The sequence below is a fragment of the Augochlora pura genome, chromosome 6, assembly GCF_028453695.1.
Source record: "Augochlora pura isolate Apur16 chromosome 6, APUR_v2.2.1, whole genome shotgun sequence".
Lineage (NCBI taxonomy): Eukaryota > Metazoa > Arthropoda > Insecta > Hymenoptera > Halictidae > Augochlora > Augochlora pura.
This window is the reverse complement of record NC_135777.1, coordinates 10,257,828-10,278,269: the sequence shown is the minus strand read 5'-3', so window position 1 is coordinate 10,278,269 and position 20,442 is coordinate 10,257,828. Positions and strand designations below refer to the sequence as shown.

The window sequence follows — 20,442 nt, the reverse complement described above, 5'->3', positions numbered from 1 at the left end:
ATTTTCCGTAATATACAATTTTACGACATACCTTGTGGAAATTAAGTTTTCCAGGGGGAAAAAACACAGGAAGAACATACACTTAGAAATTGCATGTTACGTTCGTGTAAAGCTCGGGTATCATGTACTTTTCTATCCGCTGTCCTGGTTCCTGTATCCTAAATCGCGTCTCGTCTATTGTTTATTAATTTATTGAATATCGCGCATAATGTATTCGAAAATAACAAGTTGATTTTCCGTTTATTACACTTTTCGCGGGCAGAAATGGTAGCACTGATAGTAGATACAATGCAATCCGCATTGTAATCTTCTACGAAACAGTTTTTTCTTTACTAACGTACTCTGATTTACACGGACACGCACACATTAACACGTATGCACGCACAGAAATCATTTACACATTTTCGTTTCCATTGCATTCCAAATAGCTTAAAAAATAAATACTTTTTGCTATGATTTCTCATCGTAATACAAACGAGACAACGAACGGTGCATGCTGCAGAATAAAGGGACGTACGTAGAACAAACCCAACCTTGAGGATCCAGTGTTTTTTTAATAAAAGATAAATCAACAAAACAAACGTAAAAACACGGTGATGAATCGACGAGATAATCAACAAGGAGAAAGGAAGTGGTTGGGTATTATCGGCACTAATTACAATGTTCTCGTAGGAAAAGTGCACAGAGATCGAAATACTCTCATCGCTTCCTTTTTCCAACCGTTTGGCTAGATCACATAAGCGATTGATATCCAACTACGAGACTATCCTTAACCGATTATCAGTCCGCAGCCCAGTCTAAACTGTTGTTTACTATGATTTATCATACCACTTAACGCGAATGAAAATGGCAGTGGTTGCAATTTCTTTTCCAAAACAGCACCTACCGTCCAATTCGTGTCGACGCTTCCTACAATCAAAATTCAAATTACACATTTCAATCTTTTTTTTTCAGAAATTGCGATAACACGAATCGAAAACAGGCACTGTACCTCTGAACACTAAATCGGCCTTAGGTAAATCCACTTGATAAGCAATAGTTCCAGTACATTCCAAAATTCGAGTATCAATCTCTAGTTCCGCACCTACTTGCAACTGTTGACTAGCTTTTTGATGAAAACATAGATGACAACCGGTTCCTCCTGAGGAAAATAACGGGTATATTCAGACATAATGTTTCTATCCATGATACTTATAAAAAACGAACAACATAGACCAGTTGAGAAGTCCTAAGTAACTTTTGAAAACGTACCCAGAGTACCACTAATTGTGGAATCTCCTTTCGTATATCTTGCTGCTGCTGCAAGAACAGACACTTGACCTCCTGGTACAGCAGGGCCTCGTTGATAAGCCAGTTCTCCGCCAATCGCAACAGATGGTGATACACTTTGAAGGTAATGCATCACAAAAACGCCTGGAAAATATTTCTTCCTGTACTTATATTTTATTACAATATTTCTTCTTATCGCTTAATAATACTTACCAGAACCATCAAGTATATCTACATTGCCAACTGTTAAGGAGGCAGTATAGGCATCGCCTCGATAATCTGTTGTCAATTGTGCAGCAGTTAATTTACTTTTCTGTATTTGGGCTGCTAACTTTCCCTTTAATCTTTGTCCAAACTGATGAATTATATTAGCATTAAGATTTCCACTTGGATCTATGTCCCCTAACAATACTGGATAACCTTCCGTAGGTGCTGGCTGTTTCGTACCAACGTATGTTGCTCCAAACCTATATAGACTCAACTACAGTTAATAATGTGTACTCTATTATCAAATAGTTAAAGAAAATTTCATTGCACATAAACTCACCTATATCCGGATGGATTACAAGAACTCATATTTATTGTATGAGAAATTTGAAAGTGATTACTGAGGCCCTTACTAATCATTAACTTTGCTCCTTCAAAATGTACAGGGAATACATCTGCCACAACATAGATGTATATTAGCAAAACTAAAGTTAATCATTTAAGCTAGTTCGAATCTAGCATATAAAATATATATTAATCTCTCCACCTTTTCCCTTTTTTGATAATACTAGCAGAATATAGTAGAATATAATAGCAAGTACAAAGACATTGATAAACTAAATTGCAAGGATACCTTTGCATTTCTTATGAAGATCTTCGACCGTCCCAGGATTTTCCATGGTTCTCAGAACTTCGGTAGACGGGTATAATCCCGTAGATGAATCTTGCTTTCCCACATTGGGTAACACAATTGAACCTGGAGGCGGCGGCGGTGGAGGTGGTGGCGGAGGAGCTGCAGCGGCTAATACGTTTCCCATTTCCTCTCAATTTTATGGTTAATAATTTCGCTAATTTTGATCTTCCAAATACAAATGAATGGAACACCGAAACTATATTAGCAGACTTGTACTTCTACTCTGTAAACGTACGTTCGATACTTATTTCCATAAAATTCGTCAGCGAGAAACCCTCGCGGTCAAACGAATCGGCGTGCTTCTCCGGGAGTCGCCATTTGTAAAAGACAACCAGTGATACTCAAATCTCAAGATACGTAAGTGTATGCTACAATTTTATCTAACAATAAATGTATGTACACATTGCATACTACATTCTTCTTACACTGTGGTTAGACACGGAATTCCGTACGAGTGCTCACTCTATTCTGATACTTTGTACATGCCCCAACTATATTTCGAAATTTTTCCAGTAGTGGCGTCACCGTTTAGAAATGGCATTATTTTTAAAATTTCATATTTGCAATTATTAAGTAATCATTTTTACATAGTATGGACATGAGTCTCGTGAACATTTCTGTTCCTCTAGAAAATAGTCCCTCTATAACAGTTTTAAACTTGTATAGTAAATGTACAGAATAAAAAGATAATGCTTAAGTACATACATAGTAGCATTTTTTAATAGGATACATAGATTAAAATAAAACAATACAATAACGGATTGAAATTGAATATTCTACATAATGAAATTGATTAAATAAACTTTGTGGCAATAGCCAATATTTTGGTGTAATCAGCTCCTTTACTGTGGGTCTTGTCTCTCATAATTGTTCGCAAAATATTTGGAATTGGAACATGAATTCTAGTCCCCAGTGGTTGTCCATTATCATCTATTAATACTAAGTTATTGCTGTCAAATTTTGGAACTTTTGTTTTCTGACGTTGTTTCAAGCCAACCAATATACCTTTCTTCTTTTCACCTTTTATTGCAACCATCACTACGTCTCCTGTATCATTTGAAGGGCAGAATTAAAAAATGGAAATGACTAAGTATATTGTCAATGAACTCACCAATATAACCAACTCCTATTTTATTGTAAACATGAATACAACGTGGTGGTCTTCCTTCCATCATAGCTTGCTTTCCTATTTCACTATTATCTACAACTCTTAATCGTGTTAATTTAATTATTTGATTAAACATTGTTGATGTAGAAATATTTCTAGAGAAAATTGAAAGTAACATTCTCCCTGTAGACATTGTTACACAATTATCTGAAACATAAAGTGTATAACTTGCTTTGCACGTAACAGATAATTTATCAGTGTAAACTGTATACAATTATTTCCGTTACACAAATCAACGCAAAGTTCCGTTACACGCAAGTTTCATTCTTATGAAATATTATTCGTACAATTGACTTGAACCTCTCATTAAAATTACCTCGAAATCGTAAAAGATAACTTTATAAATGTTTGAATAATGAGTTTAATGCGTGTACACAAAATCGACCGCTTAAATGGAGGTTTACCAACAGTTGAACATAACCTATATATTGATGTTAACAAAACGCATGTTCTCCGTAAAGAAACATGGAAGGAATACTGTGCTACAGAAGAATGATAAGACAATTAAATATAATTCATAAACTTAGAGCAAATTTAGTGTTGATACGAAAATGTAGTACAGAAAAAAGTTTGGACAAAAGCATAGAAAGATCGGAAGAACAAAATGTTGATACAAAATTGCCGCAAAGTGGATTTGCACGAGCTTACGACAAATTCGCAGCCATCAAAGATTCCAACAACACTTCAAAAGAATTAAAGCCTCGTTCGTTTACTGCATTGCTTCGACATTCGAAATTTATAGACGTAAATTTTCTATATTCTGTAATATTGTGTATCCTCTTTAATTTACTGTCATCTTAAAAAAATAGTTTTATTTCAGCTTGGAGATCTCGAAAATAAGGTTGTAATTGGAGAAATTTTCAAGATTGTTGGGAATGATTTATATATTGATTTTGGATGGAAATTTCATTGTGTATGTCCAAAACCTGCAATAAATTCAAGGTAAATCATAAAATAATTATGGTTACAACAAATTCTTATTTTTATTGTATTTTTTAGTAAATACGTTAGAGGATCAAAAGTAAAACTTAAAATACTAGATTTGGAATTGTCTACAAGATTCTTGGGAGCAAGTAGCGATTTAACGCTATTGGAAGCAGATTGTGCCCTTTTAAGTTTGATATCCTCACCACTTGAAAAATGAAATTACATACATTGTACATTATAATAAAGACTAATTCATCTCAGTGTGCATATATCGTTTGTCTTTGTTTTTCAACAGTAAAGTTCGGAATTTATTGCTAACAGATTTCGTTTAGCATAACACACACTTTTCTTGTTTTATATTACACACGTAGTGCAAGATTAATAATAATTTTTCTACTTATACAGCGACATATTATGTACACATTTTCGGTAAATGTAAAAACTTAACGTTCTGTATGCGGTAAATGTACGTATGTATATAAATATTTACAGAACTAAACATATGTCGCACTGTATACATGATAAACACACACACACGTATATCTTTATAGATGCATATTCATAGCATGTATATGTATGTATGAAGATTCTACCGCTGGTATATTTCTCACGTAATTTAATTTTAGCCAATTTTAGTCCTGTTGTTTACCACAAGATTACATGGTGAGAGTGCAGTAAAAAGCATTTGAGTACTTTATTAAAACTGTCCAAGATCCGTACAAAAACACAAATTCTAGTTTTCAGTTCGATTCAAAATGGGAAACGAGGTTTGTACACTTCATAACATAAACACACTTTTATTGAATATAACCTAAATATTTAATCTTTTTTTACTTCCTAATATGTAGTATTAATTGAATGTTAATCAATTTGTTGTATATATGTAGCAAATCGTTTGTTGTGGATGTTTCAAATCAATTTTGGCTGATGAACGAAAAAACATATTTGACGATAATTTACGGATTTCCATACACGAGTACGCCGAAAATTTTAAAGAAACCAATGACAGCATGAAACGAATGAGATTAAGCGATTGTATCGAATTAATCACAGGTCAGAAGGTAAGTTATATACGCTTTTCTTTTGAATAATTAATTCAAAAATTATTATTATCTAATGATAGTTCAATTATTTATTTGCAGATTGTAAGAATGAATCAAAAGTTGGTTGACTTGTGTCCTAAATGTTTTCAAAATGTACAATCATATATAAATTTACGCACTAGATTATTGCTTTCACTGTGTTCTGTGAAGGATGGGTCCAAAAGTAAAAATTCATTTCAGAGTGAAAAGGATTTATGTTTGTTAGGAAATACAGCTACTGATGACAATAAATTGTTAATAGAGGAGACACTGGTTCAGTGTGCTGTAAATAAAGTTGAGTCTGATATACCTATGTACAGTATAATTGATAACAATAATTCTACGGACAACATTAATGAATTGGGTAATGAACAGGAGAATAAAACCTCCAATGATCTAGAAAACTGTAAAACCAATTTAGGAACTTCTATATCCAGACACATAGACCTAAAACATCAAGACACTGACATAGAATCAGAGATAGATGTCTGTTCTGGAGAAGACGAAGAAATATTGGAATTAGATGACCAGAGAAGAACTGTTAATATCATTGAAATTGATACATCGTCGGAATCGGATATAGATGTGTGCGATTATGAACCGATTGGAAAAAGAATTAAAAACTACCATGCTTTTTCACCACATTTACTTTTTTAAATTTTAAAGAAAACATGTAATTACCTTTATAAGATCAATTTTATGTTGTATTTATATAACAATTATGTAAATAATTTATTCAACATATTATAGTGCTATAACATTTAATTTTTAAAATTTCATGTAGAATGAAAATCTCTTTTTTTAATTCGTTAGAAAAGATAAATGTTTGATTTATTTTCCTCCTTTCTGTAATTCGTTATGTCATTAGCTCAGTTGACTAGTTGATTCCATTACGCGACTATTCTTACGTTTGTGTATGTGTATGTACATATGTAATACGAAACAAAAATTATGATCTGTGTTTTTACACAAAGATCATTAGTTTATGTTGATAATGTAATAATCTTTTGGAACCACATAAAAAATAATGATATACATAAAGTTATCTTATCTACTGGTGCACAGCAATATGCCCGTTTAACCTTATGATAATAATTCTAACTGTTGTTCCATTTGTGCGTATACATAATTGTCGTTATTCGCTGTGAAAAAGTGTATATAGCAATAATAAAACAAACAAAATTTAATGACATTAGTTATTCTTTGTCTCAATTTGTTATAAAATTCGAATTTGCATAGAATTACAAAAATAAACGTTTTTGTTACGCAGTAAGTAAACAAATTATTGTAACAATGGATCAATTGTCAATTACCAACTATTGTAGGTACTCCGAGCATGCAGATCTCAAGAGTTTCAACCACCAGATTTGGAAAAGTAAGATTCAAAATTTAAACCATAATCTTAACAAATGATCCAGTGATTATAAAATACAATTTTGTTTATTGATCGTAGATCCTAATTGCAAATAGAGGAGAAATAGCATGTCGTGTTGCAAAAACTGCCAAAAGACTTGGAATTCAAACTGTTGCTGTATATAGTGATGTGGATCGTAATTCTATGCATGTAGAGCAAGCAGATGAAGCATATTACATTGGTCCAGCACCTTCTAGTCAAAGCTACTTGCAACAAGATAAACTTATAGATATAGCAAAAAAATCAAAGTGTCAGGCAATACATCCTGGCTATGGATTCCTTTCTGAAAATGCAGAATTTGCAGAACTCTGTGAGAAAGAGAGCATTACATTTATTGGGCCACCAGCAAATGCTATTAGAAATATGGGAATGAAAAATACCTCAAAAGCTATAATGGTAGCAGCTGGAGTTCCTGTTATAGCTGGTAGACAAATATTTTTGTAGAATATACAATGAATTTCTGGATTACATTATTCTCCTTTGTACCTTTGTTGCTTGCACTAGCAGAACATATGTAAAAAAAAGATTCTTCAACATTACAAAAGAAATGTTCTAATTTTCAAACTACATAATCGTTTCTGTTCTGCTACAAAGACAAAAATGTGCTCAATAAACAATACGTAGTGTATAACAATGTGTTAATGTAAGTATATTATTAAAATTTTCTTTTAGTGAATAACTATTGCAGGATATCATGGAGATGAACAATCTAATGAAAGTTTGCTACTGCAAGCAAAACAAATTGGATTTCCATTAATGATTAAAGCTGTTCGCGGTGGAGGAGGGAAGGGAATGAGAATTGCTTTCAAGGAATCTCAGTTTATGGAAGCTTTAGAAGCCTCAAGAACCGAGTCTGAGAAAGCATTCGGCGATGCAGCTGTATTGCTTGAGCATTATATCCCTGAATCAAGGCATATTGAAGTTCAAGTTTTTGCAGACAAGCATGGAAATGTTGTGCATATGTTTGAAAGAGATTGTTCCGTTCAAAGGCGACATCAGAAAATTATTGAAGAAGCTCCAGCGGTATGCTGAGAATTTAATTAAAAACAAATTAAATGTTAGACATGTAATACATATATAATGTATCGTAGCCTGGCATATCAATGGATGTAAGATCAAATTTAGGTGCAACAGCAATTCGAGCAGCTAAAGCAGTAGGATATGTAGGTGCGGGTACTGTAGAATTTATAATGGATCGTAACGGAAATAGTTTTCATTTCATGGAAATGAATACTCGTCTTCAAGTGGAGCATCCCATTACCGAAGCGATTACTGGGTTGGATTTGGTGGAATGGCAATTACGAGTTGCATCAGGAGAAAGACTTCCATTAAAACAAGAAGAAATCGGGTTCGTCGGGCATGCATTCGAAGCAAGAATTTACGCCGAGGTACCTAATTTTTTATTTCAGCGATTTTGAAGATTATGAAGGTGCTAAATTATTTTTCAACTTTCTTCAATGTTTGCTTTTTTTATTTCTTTGAATGTTTTTGCTATAACAAACCATAGAATCCAAGGGATGGTTTCCTACCAGGGGCTGGACAGCTGTTATACTTGAGAACTCCCAAGGTTCTGCCCAAGATGATTAGAATTGATACAGGAGTTCGCGAGAATGATCAAGTATCGGTACATTACGATCCTATGATTGCAAAATTAATTGTCTGGGGACACGATAGAGGAGAAGCATTAGCCGTACTCAGAACGAAACTGAATGAATACAATGCAAGTACATGTACTTTGCTACATTAACGTAGTTTACGTATTCAACCATATAACTGTATATGCATTGCCATGAAATTCTCCTATATAATTTTCAGATTGCCGGACTGGATACCAATATAGAATTCATTAAGGATTTATGTTCTCATCCTAGTTTTCGACAAGGCCAAGTACACACGGGTTTCATAAAGGAACATCATCAACAACTGTTTCCTGAATTACGTGTCCCACAGTCAGTCGCGATGCAGGCTGTTCTTGCATCGATATTTTACGAACACCTTCTTTCATTAAAATCTTCGTTGACCACTGCCGACCCTTACAGTCCGTTCGCTACAGAAATTGGATCGCGTTTAAATCACAATTTAACGCGAACTTTTCATTTTATTGTTTGCGGTGAAGACATCGATATTGAAGTAAAATACATTGAGCCTGCTGTTTATTCTGTCAGAATAAATAAAATTGGGCCATGGAGAAAGGTAACGGGCATGTTATCAAAGAAAGACAATTCGCTAGAATTATGTACTGAAATCGATGGAAATATCACTAGCACGTCAGTAATCAAGATTCATAACAAGTTACATTTATTTACCAAAGTTAGTATACTTTCTTTATTAATATACACTGTAATATGTTTAGTTTCATTGATTCTCAAAATTCGTAGGATCGAGAGTGGCAATTCGTTGAACCTTCTATGAAATTTATTTCTGATATTACAAGCAACGATTCTGAAGTAGATCCATGTAAAGCGTTAAGCCCCATGCCTGGTTTAGTAGAAAAACTGTTTGTTGCGAAAGGAAGCTTTGTAAATGCCGGCGATCCCTTGCTCGTTATTACTGCTATGAAGATGGAAGTGGGTTCTTTTTTAACTTTTATAAACATTATTAAATTATTTGTTTATTACTCAATTGTTAATTGCTAAATAATTTGATTTGTTTATAGCACGTCGTTAGAGCGTCCATAAATGGAACAGTTGAAGAAGTCTTGTGTTCAATAGGCGATAATGTGACAAAGAATAAGATTCTTGTTAAATTGATTGAATCTACATCTTAAAATATAAAAATTAAAAATGATAAAAACATTCGTTTTTGATTACTATTTGCTTTTCCTCATTTTTGCTAGTTCAAATATTTTATCCTACTATACAAGTAAATTTATAAAAATGAAAAAGAGATTAATTATCTAATGTGTTCACGTAAATGAAAATTTCAATTTTAAATTGTCGCGGGTAGTTACCGACGATTCCGAATTTCCAAACCCGAACATAACCGAAGTAACGGCGCGCAAACTGTATAAATTCGTTTTCCGAAGTGATTGATGAAGGCATACATATTTGGATACGTTATTCTTACCATTTCATTTCTTTTTGTTCATTTCATAAATATAAAGATATTACGTTCCTTGTAGAAAATAGTTCTCAGACTCGGATAATAAAAAAATGAGCAATTTTCATTCTCCTATGCGATGTATATCACCAAATGCAAGGTAAGTTGATCAACGTGACAAATTTGAGTTTAAGAAAGGTTAGAATATTTACTGTTCGAATTTCGAAAAAAATATTAAATTGCTACTTACATCTATAGAGTTTTAACTGCTAAACCTCAAGTAGAGCAGACACTTGATATCAGACAAGCACAGAATAAAGCTAGGAACAGTATTACATGGTTTTTCGTCAACAGCTCTTTGCTTGGGATCATTGTGTTTGACATGTAAGAAACAAATTATATTTAAAATAAATAAATGATCAACTTGGTCAATATTAAAGATCAATGCTCACGCTATTTCTTATATTATTTTGCAGATTGTATGGAGGTGCTGCATATAAACCATTTTGTTGGGTCGAGTGGTGTTTAGCATCTATATTTGCATTGAATGCGCTTTATCACATTGTCCGATATGCTTGGGCAATATTCACATTAAAACCAGTTATTCTAAGTCCTAAACAAAGACGATTGTTAGGAGTGTCTGAAGACGATCCGATTTTCAAAAATGAAACACCATCGCCACAAAAATCATTGGAGCCAATATTTCCATTGAATTTGTCTTGCATTAGTCTCAATAGACGTTTAACATCTTTAAGTTCTTCAGCATTAAATGAATCCAGTATGAAACATGTTTGTTTTTCCATGTTCTAATTCTCTAATATATGGATACATCATATATAGCAATATTATTTTACCTTTTTCTTTTCAAGAGAACTTTACATCAGCAAATCCATTTTTTAAATACAATAGTCCAACATCTCAAAAATCTACATCGAGTCCTAATGGATCTTTTAATAAATCTCTTAATGCTTCAACGAATGGAAATTTAACTGGCGAGGATTTGATTCAAAGCGAAAAAGAACTACAAAATTATTTGGAAGAAACTCGACAAAGGAAACACGTTCTATCCACTGATATCGATCAACCCTCTAACTTGCTTAGTTCGTTTTGGTCGCATCCCGCGATTAAAAGTCCAGGAGAAGTGTCTCCTTTATTGAGAAGATGCGCATACCAATTAGCTCCTATTATCGGTATTATTGCAAAGCAAATAGTTTTATGCAACACCAATGTTTTATCACGTTACTGTATACATATTCCAATTTTATAGATAAGTCAAAGTCTACTAGTTCTGGAGCAGAAGAAGGACATTCACCCAGAGGTATGCTCGGAGTATCAGACGTTTGGAGAAAGTATAGAATCGATCCTAACAAAGTGAACGAGTGGACGGCTAATTTACGCATGGTAAGTTAAAATAGTTTTATTCGCGATGAAAACTTCGTTGAGTGTTAATCACGTATTAATTAAGAATTTATTCAATAAATTTCAGTGGATCAGTAAGACTGTCGTCGAACGAGTAGCTATGGAAATTGATAATGTGTGCTCTGCTCTAGTTCGTCATGGATTAAGTGATTCCCAACCAGGACAAGTAGGACTGGATAGACTACGAAAACTTGCTCAAGCACCATTTTTAGTTACAGCCATTCCAACATTACCAACTTTGGTGCCATTCTTAGAACTTTCCAACAATCAGGAATATTTGATTAATAGGATCAAAGTTCTTGCGAAAGGAGGTTCTATGAGCGAATTCAAATGGAATGGCGGTGGTTGTCACGGTGGCAAAGAATGGGATTCTAGTCTGCCGACAGATTCAGCGGTAATTTAGTAAATTTCATATATTATAAATTATGCTAGAAATGTAATTAAAATAATTTGTTTAACATGCATATCTGTAACTTGTGCAGATAATCATGCACTTGATATCGACATACATGGATACGCAATTGGAAGCACCATTAGATCAACCTGACGCACGGCCTTTTACCTCCAGATACATGGCTAGATCTGGAATGTCTTTACCACGGAGCAAAGGACCCATTATAGTGTGCCAATCCATAAATCCACCTTATTATAGCTTAGCGCATAGTGGTGACTCGTTGTCCAATGACTACGAGGAAATACAACGGGTGAATATGTTTATTTAATTTCGCACGAGGGTAGATTTTTTCGCGATCACGGTTCTACTGCGATAATATCGTATAGCATGTGAGCATAATATTTTCGAACCTAATCGTCTTTTTCTTTTCGGTTTCAGGGTAGAAACAATTTGTTTCATATATTACTGTTGTTTCTATATATCGTTAAAACAAGAGACAACGGCATGTTGGGTCGTGTAAATTTAGGTACTTCAGGCATAAATGTTTTATGGGTAATCGACAGTTAAGCGTCCGCACATTTATAAAAATGAAAACATTCGCTAAAAACCTAATGAAATACAAATCGAACAAATTGCATTTCATCGAAACCGTTCCATCTTTTTATTCAAATGATTACTATCTTCAAATTCGGACCGAAAAATGTAACAAGAAATGCTTTGATACCACTACAAATGCTTTATTCACAGTATTTACGTTTATGTACAAATAAATCACAAAACATGATCCATGTTTAAAGAACGTAAATTTTCAAGTATTTGGTATATTGTGGTAAAACCATAACCTACAGCTTTTAATCGTGATTATTGCCAATTTATTAATGTATTTTGTATTATATTGCTGTATGTACATAAGATAAGAATGACAATAACAATGACAGGAAAATAAGAAAAACATAGGAAACTGTAGCATTTTGAAGAATGGAACGAATCGATCGAATAAATGCGTATGAAGATGATTCATAACGAATACGTTTGCATTTCTATTGATTGCAATATTCAATACGTTATTTCTGGAAGTACATTCCTATCTGGCGTTACTACCGATGCAATAAAATTTGTATACAATTTTATATCGCGTTTTTATTGGATTTTAACGACCGAAAGTCATACTTTGTAAAAAATTATGTTACACTCATCGTGCAATTTATGATACATCTTTGGATAATGATTTTCTTAAAAATCAATCGGTATGTACATTAAAGTTTAGCGTCATAATAGAATTAAAACGAACTATCCAACGTACGGTTGAAAAACAACAATGTATTGCTTCGCTAGCGAATGTCCAACCCTTCCGAGAGGTATTTGTGCGCGTAACGCTTCCATCGAAAGTTGCCTGAATCTAGAAGAAAAACACATCAAGTGAAAAGAAGATGATGAATTCTAAAAAGGAAAGTTTTACAATAATTTGTCGTTCTGGCAATAAGCACACGTATATACGCGTACGTACTTGTGTATACTTGTATTTATTTATTTATTTAGTTTAAATTACTTACGTATTCCTATGTAATTGTTTTGTTGGAATTAGCCGGAAACTAAATGAACCAGAAAAGATAAAGAATGGTTCAGAAATAATGAGGATGCGTTTAAAAATAGAATATTTGATGCGAATAGTAAATCTCGTACTTGTTAAAAGTAAGAAAAAGCAACTGTTCCCAGCCTCCTTCTTCTCTTATTAATTTTTCAAAACTATGTATCATTTTAACCCCGCATATTCTACGGCTTTTGTTATTTGTTTCAATATAAACAGAGATATACAACGTATAGTACAAAATTAAAAACATCATTTCAGATGATTCGCAATTTTGTTACTTGTTTAATTTTTTTTACTAATTGTTCTCCCCTCTCCTTTCTGTCTCTCTGCTTCTCACCTAACTATCGTAGTGGGAAACATGTTCAGTGTTACAAGGAAAATCGCGAATGATCAGCGATCAGAAAGAGAAGGAGAGTAGAAATTAACCTACCTACCATCAGACTTCAGTCGATGTAGACAGACAAGAATCGCTTGAAAAGATATGAAGAAACTTTTCTACTTTAGGTGGTTGTAAACAATTTAGTTCCTTCCGGTAATATAACTTCTTCGCTGATATCGGCGACAGTAACAGTTAAAGGAAAGATTAGGGGCATTATTATTTCTTGATGCTGCGTGACATGTTGACCAGTAACAGTGTCTGGTTGTCTAGTGATCGTAATAGTTTTAATGTTCTGCGCTTTCAGTAATTGTGTCTGTCCAAGTGTGGTTTGCTGGTGCAGTATCCTTTGCTGGTTTTGAGCAGACTGTACTTGCGCCAATGTTTGACCACGATTCTGATTTTGAACAAAATTTTGTTTGCATCTCTTACTATGAGCGTATCGACTTCCATTATTGTTGAAACGACGATCGCAGGTTGGACAAGCGTACGGCCTCTGGCCAGTGTGAATGAAAACGTGCTCTTTCAGAGATTTCAGACGACGGAAGTTTTTCGGACAGTACTTGCAATGATACTTTGCTTCGCCCGTATGTGACGTTAAGTGATTGGCAAGTGTATCAGCTCTGGCAAATGCGCGTGAACAATACTGACAAATGTATGGTCGTTCTTGGGTATGAGTTCTCATATGCATCTTCAGATAGGCGTTAGTTGTGAATGGTCGAGAACAGACTTCGCAAACGTACGGTTTAATACCATTGTGAGCCCTAAGGTGCGCGATCAACGTTGTCGACTGTGTGAAACTTTTCGAACAAATTTCACAGAGGAATCTCTTAGAGCTATCGGTTTCCTTGTTCTTCTTAAAAGTTCGATCGTGCTTCGACAAGTGATTAGTTAGTTGTTCTTCTTTGATGAAACGTTTCGTACAGCGTGTACACTTATATGGTTTGATCATGTTGTGCTTGGCCACGTGTATCTTCAAATGTTCTCTCCTGTAAAACTTTTTTGGGCATATGTCGCAGAGATATTTCTTCCCTTCATGAACCTGAATGTGACGAAGAAGCCCTTTCCTAGAGGTGTACTGTTTGTTGCATTCGGTACATTCCAATCCTACTATATCGGTCCTCCTTTTCCTACCGATTTTCTCTCCAGGCTTTTTCTCTTCTGGCCGTGGTTCGATATCCCTCAAGTCTTCCTCGGTAAGAATACCTTCCGTCACATGTTTTGATCTATGCTCTCGCAATATTTCATTATTTTCGAAACTATCCCCACAGATGTTGCATTTTCTCACCTGGTCAGGGTTCTTTTCTGAACACTTGTCGTAGTGAGCTTTTAGCTTGTCCTTGCGATAGAACTTTACATTGCAAATATCGCACTCGAAATTCGGTTCTTCATGCAACAGTTGATGACGCAGCAACGATTTCTTCGTACTGTACCGCTTTTTGCACTTGACGCATTCGTGATTGTCCATTGGCCAATCCAATCCACTTTCGAAATCCGAATCGTAATCATCATCCTTGTTGATCTCGCTCGATTCGATTGCTTCATTCCCGCAAGTTCTTTGTTTGTCCCTCTTATCTCCGAAAGGACCTTGTCTTTGCCTATCTGACTTGATGATTTTCTCCTCCTTCGCATGTTGATCCATGTGCTTTGCCAACGACTGTTTTGAGCTACATTTTTTGTTGCAACTCGCGCATTCCAACTCCTTCTTTGAGCAATTAAGTTTCTTCTGTGTCGAAGTATCGCGTTTGTTTCGTCCATAATTTCCGTCCGTACTGTTTCGTTCAACTATCTTCGCCTCTCGTTCATCCTCGTCCTCGTAATCTTCCAGACCATCCTCCGTCTTAATTTTATCGATTATCTTCTGAGCTGCTCTGGCAGCTACTCGTTTGATCCTCTTGTTAGGATCATACTCTTGTCCTTGGACAAAAGTTTTGTGATTCGTAGCTATAAGATGATTTCGTAAAGTTAGTTCATTACCGAACATTTTATTGCATTCTGTACATTTATAATTTTTCGCACGTTCATGCTGGTCCATATGCCTCTGCAATAAATCCATTCTTGTGTACCGTTGACAGCATAGCTTGCAACTGAATTCGACTTCCGAATGAATCTCCGTGTTTCTAAACAAAACAATATCATTGTTTGATCACTGTTAAATTTTACAACTTAAAAGTTGGGTAAGACAACTTATCGCATTGTACAGGAGTAAACAATAGCTCTTATACTCCTAATATTCTTACCTACCTCGAGTGTCTCTTCAACGCGTTCTCCGACAATTGTGCCTCATTTTCTCGTTCCCCATCCTTTCCTTTTCGTCTTCCTACATCGTTATTTCCTTGCTCTTCCTCTTTACGTTTGTCCTCGGAATCTTGGCAATCATCCACATGCCTGTCAATCGAAAATTCTGTGTCCGCTTCCAAATCTTGTTCGGACAATACACCTTCCACGACGTGCTTCGTTCGATGATTTCTCAGTTTCTCCAACGAGTCAAATTCTTCTTCGCACACGCTGCATCTAAGAGCGACATGCGAAATCGTGTGCTTTCGTAAACCCCGTCTAGTAGAGAATTTTTCTAAACACTTGTCGCATGCAAAAGATGTGTCCATGCGCGCCTCACGTTTCTTTCGTTCTCCATTTTCGTTTCGATTACATATTCGATCTTTACCTTCGCTATTTGTCTCATATTCTGTTTGTTTCACTTTCTCCTCGCTTCTGGTTCCTTCTACCTCCTCATGGTCTTCGTCTGGGGTTTCCATTTCTTCTTCCTCCGCCTGCTTCGCGATTCTTTCCTCCTTTCCCAACTTTGCTGCAGTCGCGCCTTCTCTTCTTCTGACTCTTTTTTGATACTCAGAATTCAAGTTATCTTTATCCACATAATCTTCGAAATCTAAACTGTGTTCGTCTTCATGAAACGAAATTTCTAACGGCAATAATTCCTCTTTTGCCTCTTCCTTCTCTTTCTCATGCTTCTTCAAATGCTTACTAAAAGATATTATGTATATGTATTGTTTACCACAATAGGGACATTTGTTCGATCTTTTACCAGATGGAGGCGATTTCGTGAGACTGCACCTTTCACTATCTTTTTCTGGTTTTTCGATGGACTTTCGCAATGATAACGCCTTTCGGACTTCTTCATGAGAGTGCATGTGTTCCCGTAAAACGTTTTTCGACAAAAATTCTTTGTCGCAAAGGTAACACATGAAAAAGATTCTCTCTGATTTGTCAGAGTCCTCAGCTTTCTTCAGTCGTGAACTTAAATTTAAATTTTCAAAATAATTTTCCTCGTCCGAGTCTCGCGCTGAATCGGTATTTTTTCGAACTAGCTTACGTTTGCTTCTTCTTGTTTCGCTTTGACATTGAAGATCTTGTTCGACTTTGATATTTGTTCTCAAGTCCTCTTCGTCAGGTTGCTCTATTTCACTCGGATCTTCACCTTCTCTGTGAGTCACATTGGCTGCTTTCACCAACATATTGACATACTGCACACAATCGTCGCGTGAAAACGATTCTTCCGATATCAAGTGTTGCTCTTCTTGTTCTTCTTCTTGGTCTTGATTTTGTTCTTTTCGTTGACCATCATTTGCCAATATACATTCTTGTTGCAATATGTAATCGTGCTCTACCGTTGAAATATTATCAATACAATTTTCATTGGTTTCATGTTTCAGAATACATTCATCTTTGGTGATTATGTCTGAAACTTTAACTTCTTGTTCTTCTCTGTTAGAACACTCATCCAACATCTGTTCCGATGCGATCACTTCTTCCATCACCGAACTATCATGTTGTTCTAAACGCGAAAAGACTTTTAATAGAATATAAACGTAAAGTTTTTTTAATTTTATAAAGGAAAACGTTTTATCTACCCGTTATTGCGTGTTCCTGTTCAGCTAACTTTTCTACTTGTAACAAAGCCAACTGATCCTTTAGAAGAGACGACTTTTCATCATTGGACATGGTCTCCAACGTTTCTACAGCATTCTGATAATGACTTTCTATATGCATTCGCTCTATGTCCTCATTTCTTTCTCCTACTTCCAGATGTACTTCGACTTCGTTAAAAAATAATTCTTCCTTCATATTCATGGTAACAAACTTTTCTCTTAGAACTGTATCCGCTTGTTCCACCTGTAGTTTAAATTCGTATGCAGATTCAAGTTTATCAGCGCAAAGGCAACATACACGCGTCGGCAAACCATCTCCAGGTACCATCTAAAACAAATCAACACCACCGTTCATCCGCTTCTAATAATAACAATTAATTATTTTATTATACCACCGAATTTCTTTACTTTTCTCTACTTTTCTTTATTTCTTTGCAAAGTAGAGAGGAATCTTGTGCAAAAGAATAGCAAAAGTATGTTACAGTTCCCGCAATGACACATAGAACATGCTATTTATCAAATGTTCCTAATTAGACGAGAAAACATTACATGTCGCCTCGAGATGTAACCTCTAAATGGCAAGTCTAACCTTAACATTTGCGAAACTCATCGCTTTTGTCGATAGTGAAGAAACCTCGTTCTCTAGAAACAAGTCCCGCATCACGAGATTACCCAGAAGACAAACGCGACATATTTCCACTGTCGACACAATGCTTTCCTCCTCATTTTGCGCCGAATCAGACGTATTTATTCCTACGGCGTCCATATTTTGTTTGGTGGACTAGGTGACCTGTATCTGTACTCTGCACTCTGTACTCGCTTCCCACAGTCTGCAGCTCGTGGACAGCCTACAGGTCACAGTTTCAAACTTTTCGTTCCCTCCAGACTGATTGTTATATACAGTGTATATTATTAATGGTCAATCTCCTTCGTCAGCTTCGTAATAATTCAAGCTGTAACAATCTGTCAAATGTAATCACAGGCAGTTCTTATGAATTAATTTTCTACTATCGCACCCCTTTTTCTATACCGTTTTTAAATATTTTCATTGGCAATGTTATTTCCAGCATACAAACCAAACACTTTGTTTTACTTTATGCGATTATATCTCATTTGTATGTACATATGTGGTATGTACGCGCTCCGTTGCCAGTCTATGATCGTCATATGGCTCACAATCTCATACATTTCACTCCACGGTCTCTTTTCAACGTTATGTTATGTTGTTATGTACGCACCTGAAAGTTCAAGTCACGTCTCAACTCATTTCACGGCGTCACGATCGAATTAAATATTTAACAGATAATATTCATTAGTTGCACTGAATGGCTAATTCTTTAGTTTTATTACACCTGCTTTTACTCCTATATATATATACATATATTCATTGACACAGATACGTTATATCGTATTTACAATATGTATACATAAATATGCATGTAGACTATATGATATAGACAAGAAAAAAAAACAAACATATTTTCTCGGCTAAACATATAAGGGCAATTCATGTTCATTTTAAACTATCAATGAAAGAAAATGAAACATAAAGTAATAAATAGAAATTTAACAATTAATACTCAATAAATTCAATTACATAATTATAGACTTTTTCAATTCTATGTACATATGTACTTACACGTTACTATTTAAATTATAATTTATACAAAGGCGCAGTCGTAAAACTTGTTTGAATTCATTACATATTTCATTATTTGTAACCATTTGCTGATAGATCTATAAATATGTACATGCAGTCACCAGCCAAAACGATATATCTATATACATTTGAAATACTCAGTAATTGGACAGATATTTAAAATACGGTTTTTTATTTTAAAGCGAATAATCAATTTTCATAGCGAGTAATAAAGTTGGAAACAATAATAAGAATATTTAAAGTTCTCGTTAAATTTTATAACGCCATCTATAATAAAAACGCTCGAGTCATTATTCAATTTGGTAATACACTCCTATGATGAGATAACGCCAGTAGACATTTCGAGTGTTTAGGTTAGGTCTAATTTAAGACTAAATCAGGTGTAAGTAGACGAGATACCAATATCACATTTATTTTAATTTTTTCTTACAGTTGTTACAATGACCTTAAACATAAGCATAGGTTATCATTGTGTTAAAAAAATTCATATTTAACGCCATCTACGACAAAATTAATAAGATTTATGCTACTATACGTATGAGGTACTAACAATCAGAGTGCATATATGCCTCATCTGTGATAAAAAATTAAACCTTTGCTGTATGTATACAACGTAGTACAAAGATGATGTCACAGATATCTTTACCACATTGACTAAGGAAGATTATTATTTTTGTTATCGTGTAACATTACCCCCGAATACATTCAACATATTCGCATACTAAGCTCGCGATCTTAATGTCAATTACATATACAAGAGTCCATTTAAGAAACTTCAGTAAACCTATATTAGACAGTATGTACTTGGTAGGTGCATTGGTATGTACATTGCTATGTATGGCTTGATACGGCAATAGGTTTCATTCTTGCACACTTTTCGTGCTCCCTAAGCTGGCTCACACATCCTCACAATTTTACTGCGCATCCAGCTTTACGCAAATACTGTAGAAAGAGAATATGGTACGAGGGAGAGAAACAAAATTATACTCACCAAATTCTATGTGCGATTATGCACATGCATAAGAAACCTAGCTTGTTTTTCTCCGTCGTGCTTGCGAACTCACTTTTTCTGCGCATTTGTTCGGTTGGCGCGCCATCTGGGTTCGCGCCGTGAAATTCTATTTGTAAAATAGTATCATCTATCAAATAAATGAAATCTATTACGATCAGAGTGTATTTGCGAAAGCTGTTCCATGTGCTTTGAGATAAACATGTTCCCTGTAAATGTTTTGACTAATTCAAAGGATCTGGCTTATTATTATTTGGCGTGGATTCAACAATCGAAAGTTGTTAATGATCTTTATGGAACATAGAA

General features: G+C 34.8%; 7 protein-coding genes across 11 annotated transcripts; 4 read left to right on the top strand and 3 right to left on the bottom strand.

Annotated features, from left to right (window-relative positions):
- Positions 1–534: 534 nt before the first annotated feature.
- LOC144471683 (mitochondrial import receptor subunit TOM40 homolog 1) lies at positions 535–2,514 on the bottom strand. The gene is made up of 6 exons (XM_078183976.1): positions 2,111–2,514; positions 1,817–1,931; positions 1,483–1,736; positions 1,252–1,413; positions 992–1,141; positions 535–909 (listed from the first exon to the last, which is right to left on the bottom strand). The coding sequence occupies exons 1-6, from the start codon at positions 2,292–2,294 to the stop codon at positions 770–772; spliced, it is 1,005 nt and encodes a 334-aa protein (XP_078040102.1). The 5' UTR covers positions 2,295–2,514; the 3' UTR covers positions 535–769.
- Positions 2,515–2,868: 354 nt separating this feature from the next.
- Positions 2,869–4,125, bottom strand: Mrpl14 (mitochondrial ribosomal protein L14). 4 transcript variants are annotated; one of them, XM_078183982.1, is made up of 3 exons: positions 3,987–4,125; positions 3,282–3,485; positions 2,869–3,217 (listed from the first exon to the last, which is right to left on the bottom strand). In XM_078183982.1, the coding sequence occupies exons 2-3, from the start codon at positions 3,469–3,471 to the stop codon at positions 2,964–2,966; spliced, it is 444 nt and encodes a 147-aa protein (XP_078040108.1). In that variant the 5' UTR covers positions 3,472–3,485; positions 3,987–4,125; the 3' UTR covers positions 2,869–2,963. The 4 variants fall into 4 exon arrangements, with proteins under 4 accessions (XP_078040108.1, XP_078040105.1, XP_078040107.1 ...); XM_078183979.1 differs by lacking the exon at positions 3,987–4,125 and adding an exon at positions 3,655–3,794; XM_078183981.1 differs by lacking the exon at positions 3,987–4,125 and adding an exon at positions 3,566–3,705.
- Mrps28 (mitochondrial ribosomal protein S28) lies at positions 3,804–4,530 on the top strand. Its single transcript, XM_078183978.1, has 3 exons — positions 3,804–4,082; positions 4,159–4,280; positions 4,338–4,530. Exons 1-3 carry the CDS (start codon positions 3,804–3,806, stop codon positions 4,480–4,482), a joined length of 546 nt encoding a protein of 181 aa, XP_078040104.1. The 3' UTR covers positions 4,483–4,530.
- A 16-nt stretch (positions 4,531–4,546) lies between these two features.
- LOC144471684 (uncharacterized) lies at positions 4,547–6,019 on the top strand. The gene is made up of 3 exons (XM_078183977.1): positions 4,547–5,032; positions 5,153–5,326; positions 5,408–6,019. Exons 1-3 carry the CDS (start codon positions 5,021–5,023, stop codon positions 6,002–6,004), a joined length of 783 nt encoding a protein of 260 aa, XP_078040103.1. The 5' UTR covers positions 4,547–5,020; the 3' UTR covers positions 6,005–6,019.
- A 324-nt stretch (positions 6,020–6,343) lies between these two features.
- Positions 6,344–9,577, top strand: Mccc1 (Methylcrotonoyl-CoA carboxylase 1). 2 transcript variants are annotated; one of them, XM_078183974.1, is made up of 9 exons: positions 6,344–6,462; positions 6,673–6,722; positions 6,801–7,185; positions 7,450–7,784; positions 7,853–8,149; positions 8,269–8,481; positions 8,577–9,071; positions 9,140–9,328; positions 9,418–9,577. In XM_078183974.1, the coding sequence occupies exons 2-9, from the start codon at positions 6,684–6,686 to the stop codon at positions 9,526–9,528; spliced, it is 2,064 nt and encodes a 687-aa protein (XP_078040100.1). In that variant the 5' UTR covers positions 6,344–6,462; positions 6,673–6,683; the 3' UTR covers positions 9,529–9,577. The 2 variants fall into 2 exon arrangements, with proteins under 2 accessions (XP_078040100.1, XP_078040099.1); XM_078183973.1 differs by lacking the exon at positions 6,344–6,462 and adding an exon at positions 6,478–6,616.
- Positions 9,578–9,779: 202 nt separating this feature from the next.
- Positions 9,780–12,782, top strand: LOC144471722 (transmembrane protein 209). Its single transcript, XM_078184042.1, has 8 exons — positions 9,780–9,960; positions 10,059–10,184; positions 10,277–10,578; positions 10,670–10,990; positions 11,068–11,201; positions 11,287–11,613; positions 11,702–11,923; positions 12,052–12,782. The coding sequence occupies exons 1-8, from the start codon at positions 9,914–9,916 to the stop codon at positions 12,178–12,180; spliced, it is 1,608 nt and encodes a 535-aa protein (XP_078040168.1). The 5' UTR covers positions 9,780–9,913; the 3' UTR covers positions 12,181–12,782.
- LOC144471720 (uncharacterized) lies at positions 12,330–20,169 on the bottom strand. The gene is made up of 5 exons (XM_078184040.1): positions 20,119–20,169; positions 18,057–18,705; positions 17,450–17,795; positions 15,825–17,373; positions 12,330–15,700 (listed from the first exon to the last, which is right to left on the bottom strand). The coding sequence occupies exons 2-5, from the start codon at positions 18,231–18,233 to the stop codon at positions 13,705–13,707; spliced, it is 4,068 nt and encodes a 1,355-aa protein (XP_078040166.1). The 5' UTR covers positions 18,234–18,705; positions 20,119–20,169; the 3' UTR covers positions 12,330–13,704.
- Between the last annotated feature and the right edge of the window lie 273 nt (positions 20,170–20,442).

Bases quoted from the DNA above. Each gene is read 5' to 3' on its own strand.
- LOC144471683 (XM_078183976.1), bottom strand. From the start codon at position 2,294: ATGGGAAACGTATTAGCCGCTGCAGCTCCTCCGCCACCACCTCCACCG. The intron at 1,932-2,110 runs GTATCCTTGCAA...ATGTTGTGGCAG, and splicing joins TCTTCATAAGAAATGCAAAG to ATGTATTCCCTGTACATTTT. The intron at 1,414-1,482 runs GTAAGTATTATT...AATATTTTCCAG, and splicing joins AGATATACTTGATGGTTCTG to GCGTTTTTGTGATGCATTAC.
- Mrpl14 (XM_078183982.1), bottom strand. From the start codon at position 3,471: ATGTCTACAGGGAGAATGTTACTTTCAATTTTCTCTAGAAATATTTCT. The intron at 3,218-3,281 runs GTGAGTTCATTG...CAAATGATACAG, and splicing joins AATAGGAGTTGGTTATATTG to GAGACGTAGTGATGGTTGCA.
- Mrps28 (XM_078183978.1), top strand. From the start codon at position 3,804: ATGGAAGGAATACTGTGCTACAGAAGAATGATAAGACAATTAAATATA. The intron at 4,083-4,158 runs GTAAATTTTCTA...GTTTTATTTCAG, and splicing joins GACATTCGAAATTTATAGAC to CTTGGAGATCTCGAAAATAA. The intron at 4,281-4,337 runs GTAAATCATAAA...TGTATTTTTTAG, and splicing joins AAACCTGCAATAAATTCAAG to TAAATACGTTAGAGGATCAA.
- LOC144471684 (XM_078183977.1), top strand. The intron at 5,327-5,407 runs GTAAGTTATATA...ATTTATTTGCAG, and splicing joins AATTAATCACAGGTCAGAAG to ATTGTAAGAATGAATCAAAA.
- Mccc1 (XM_078183974.1), top strand. From the start codon at position 6,684: ATGCAGATCTCAAGAGTTTCAACCACCAGATTTGGAAAA. The intron at 6,723-6,800 runs GTAAGATTCAAA...TATTGATCGTAG, and splicing joins CAACCACCAGATTTGGAAAA to ATCCTAATTGCAAATAGAGG. The intron at 8,150-8,268 runs GTACCTAATTTT...AACAAACCATAG, and splicing joins AAGCAAGAATTTACGCCGAG to AATCCAAGGGATGGTTTCCT.
- LOC144471722 (XM_078184042.1), top strand. From the start codon at position 9,914: ATGAGCAATTTTCATTCTCCTATGCGATGTATATCACCAAATGCAAG. The intron at 9,961-10,058 runs GTAAGTTGATCA...TTACATCTATAG, and splicing joins TGTATATCACCAAATGCAAG to AGTTTTAACTGCTAAACCTC. The intron at 10,579-10,669 runs GTATGAAACATG...TTTCTTTTCAAG, and splicing joins TTCAGCATTAAATGAATCCA to AGAACTTTACATCAGCAAAT.
- LOC144471720 (XM_078184040.1), bottom strand. From the start codon at position 18,233: ATGGACGCCGTAGGAATAAATACGTCTGATTCGGCGCAAAATGAGGAG. The intron at 17,796-18,056 runs GTTAGACTTGCC...GATTTGTTTTAG, and splicing joins TGAGTTTCGCAAATGTTAAG to ATGGTACCTGGAGATGGTTT. The intron at 15,701-15,824 runs GTAGGTAAGAAT...TGTTTTGTTTAG, and splicing joins GCGTTGAAGAGACACTCGAG to AAACACGGAGATTCATTCGG.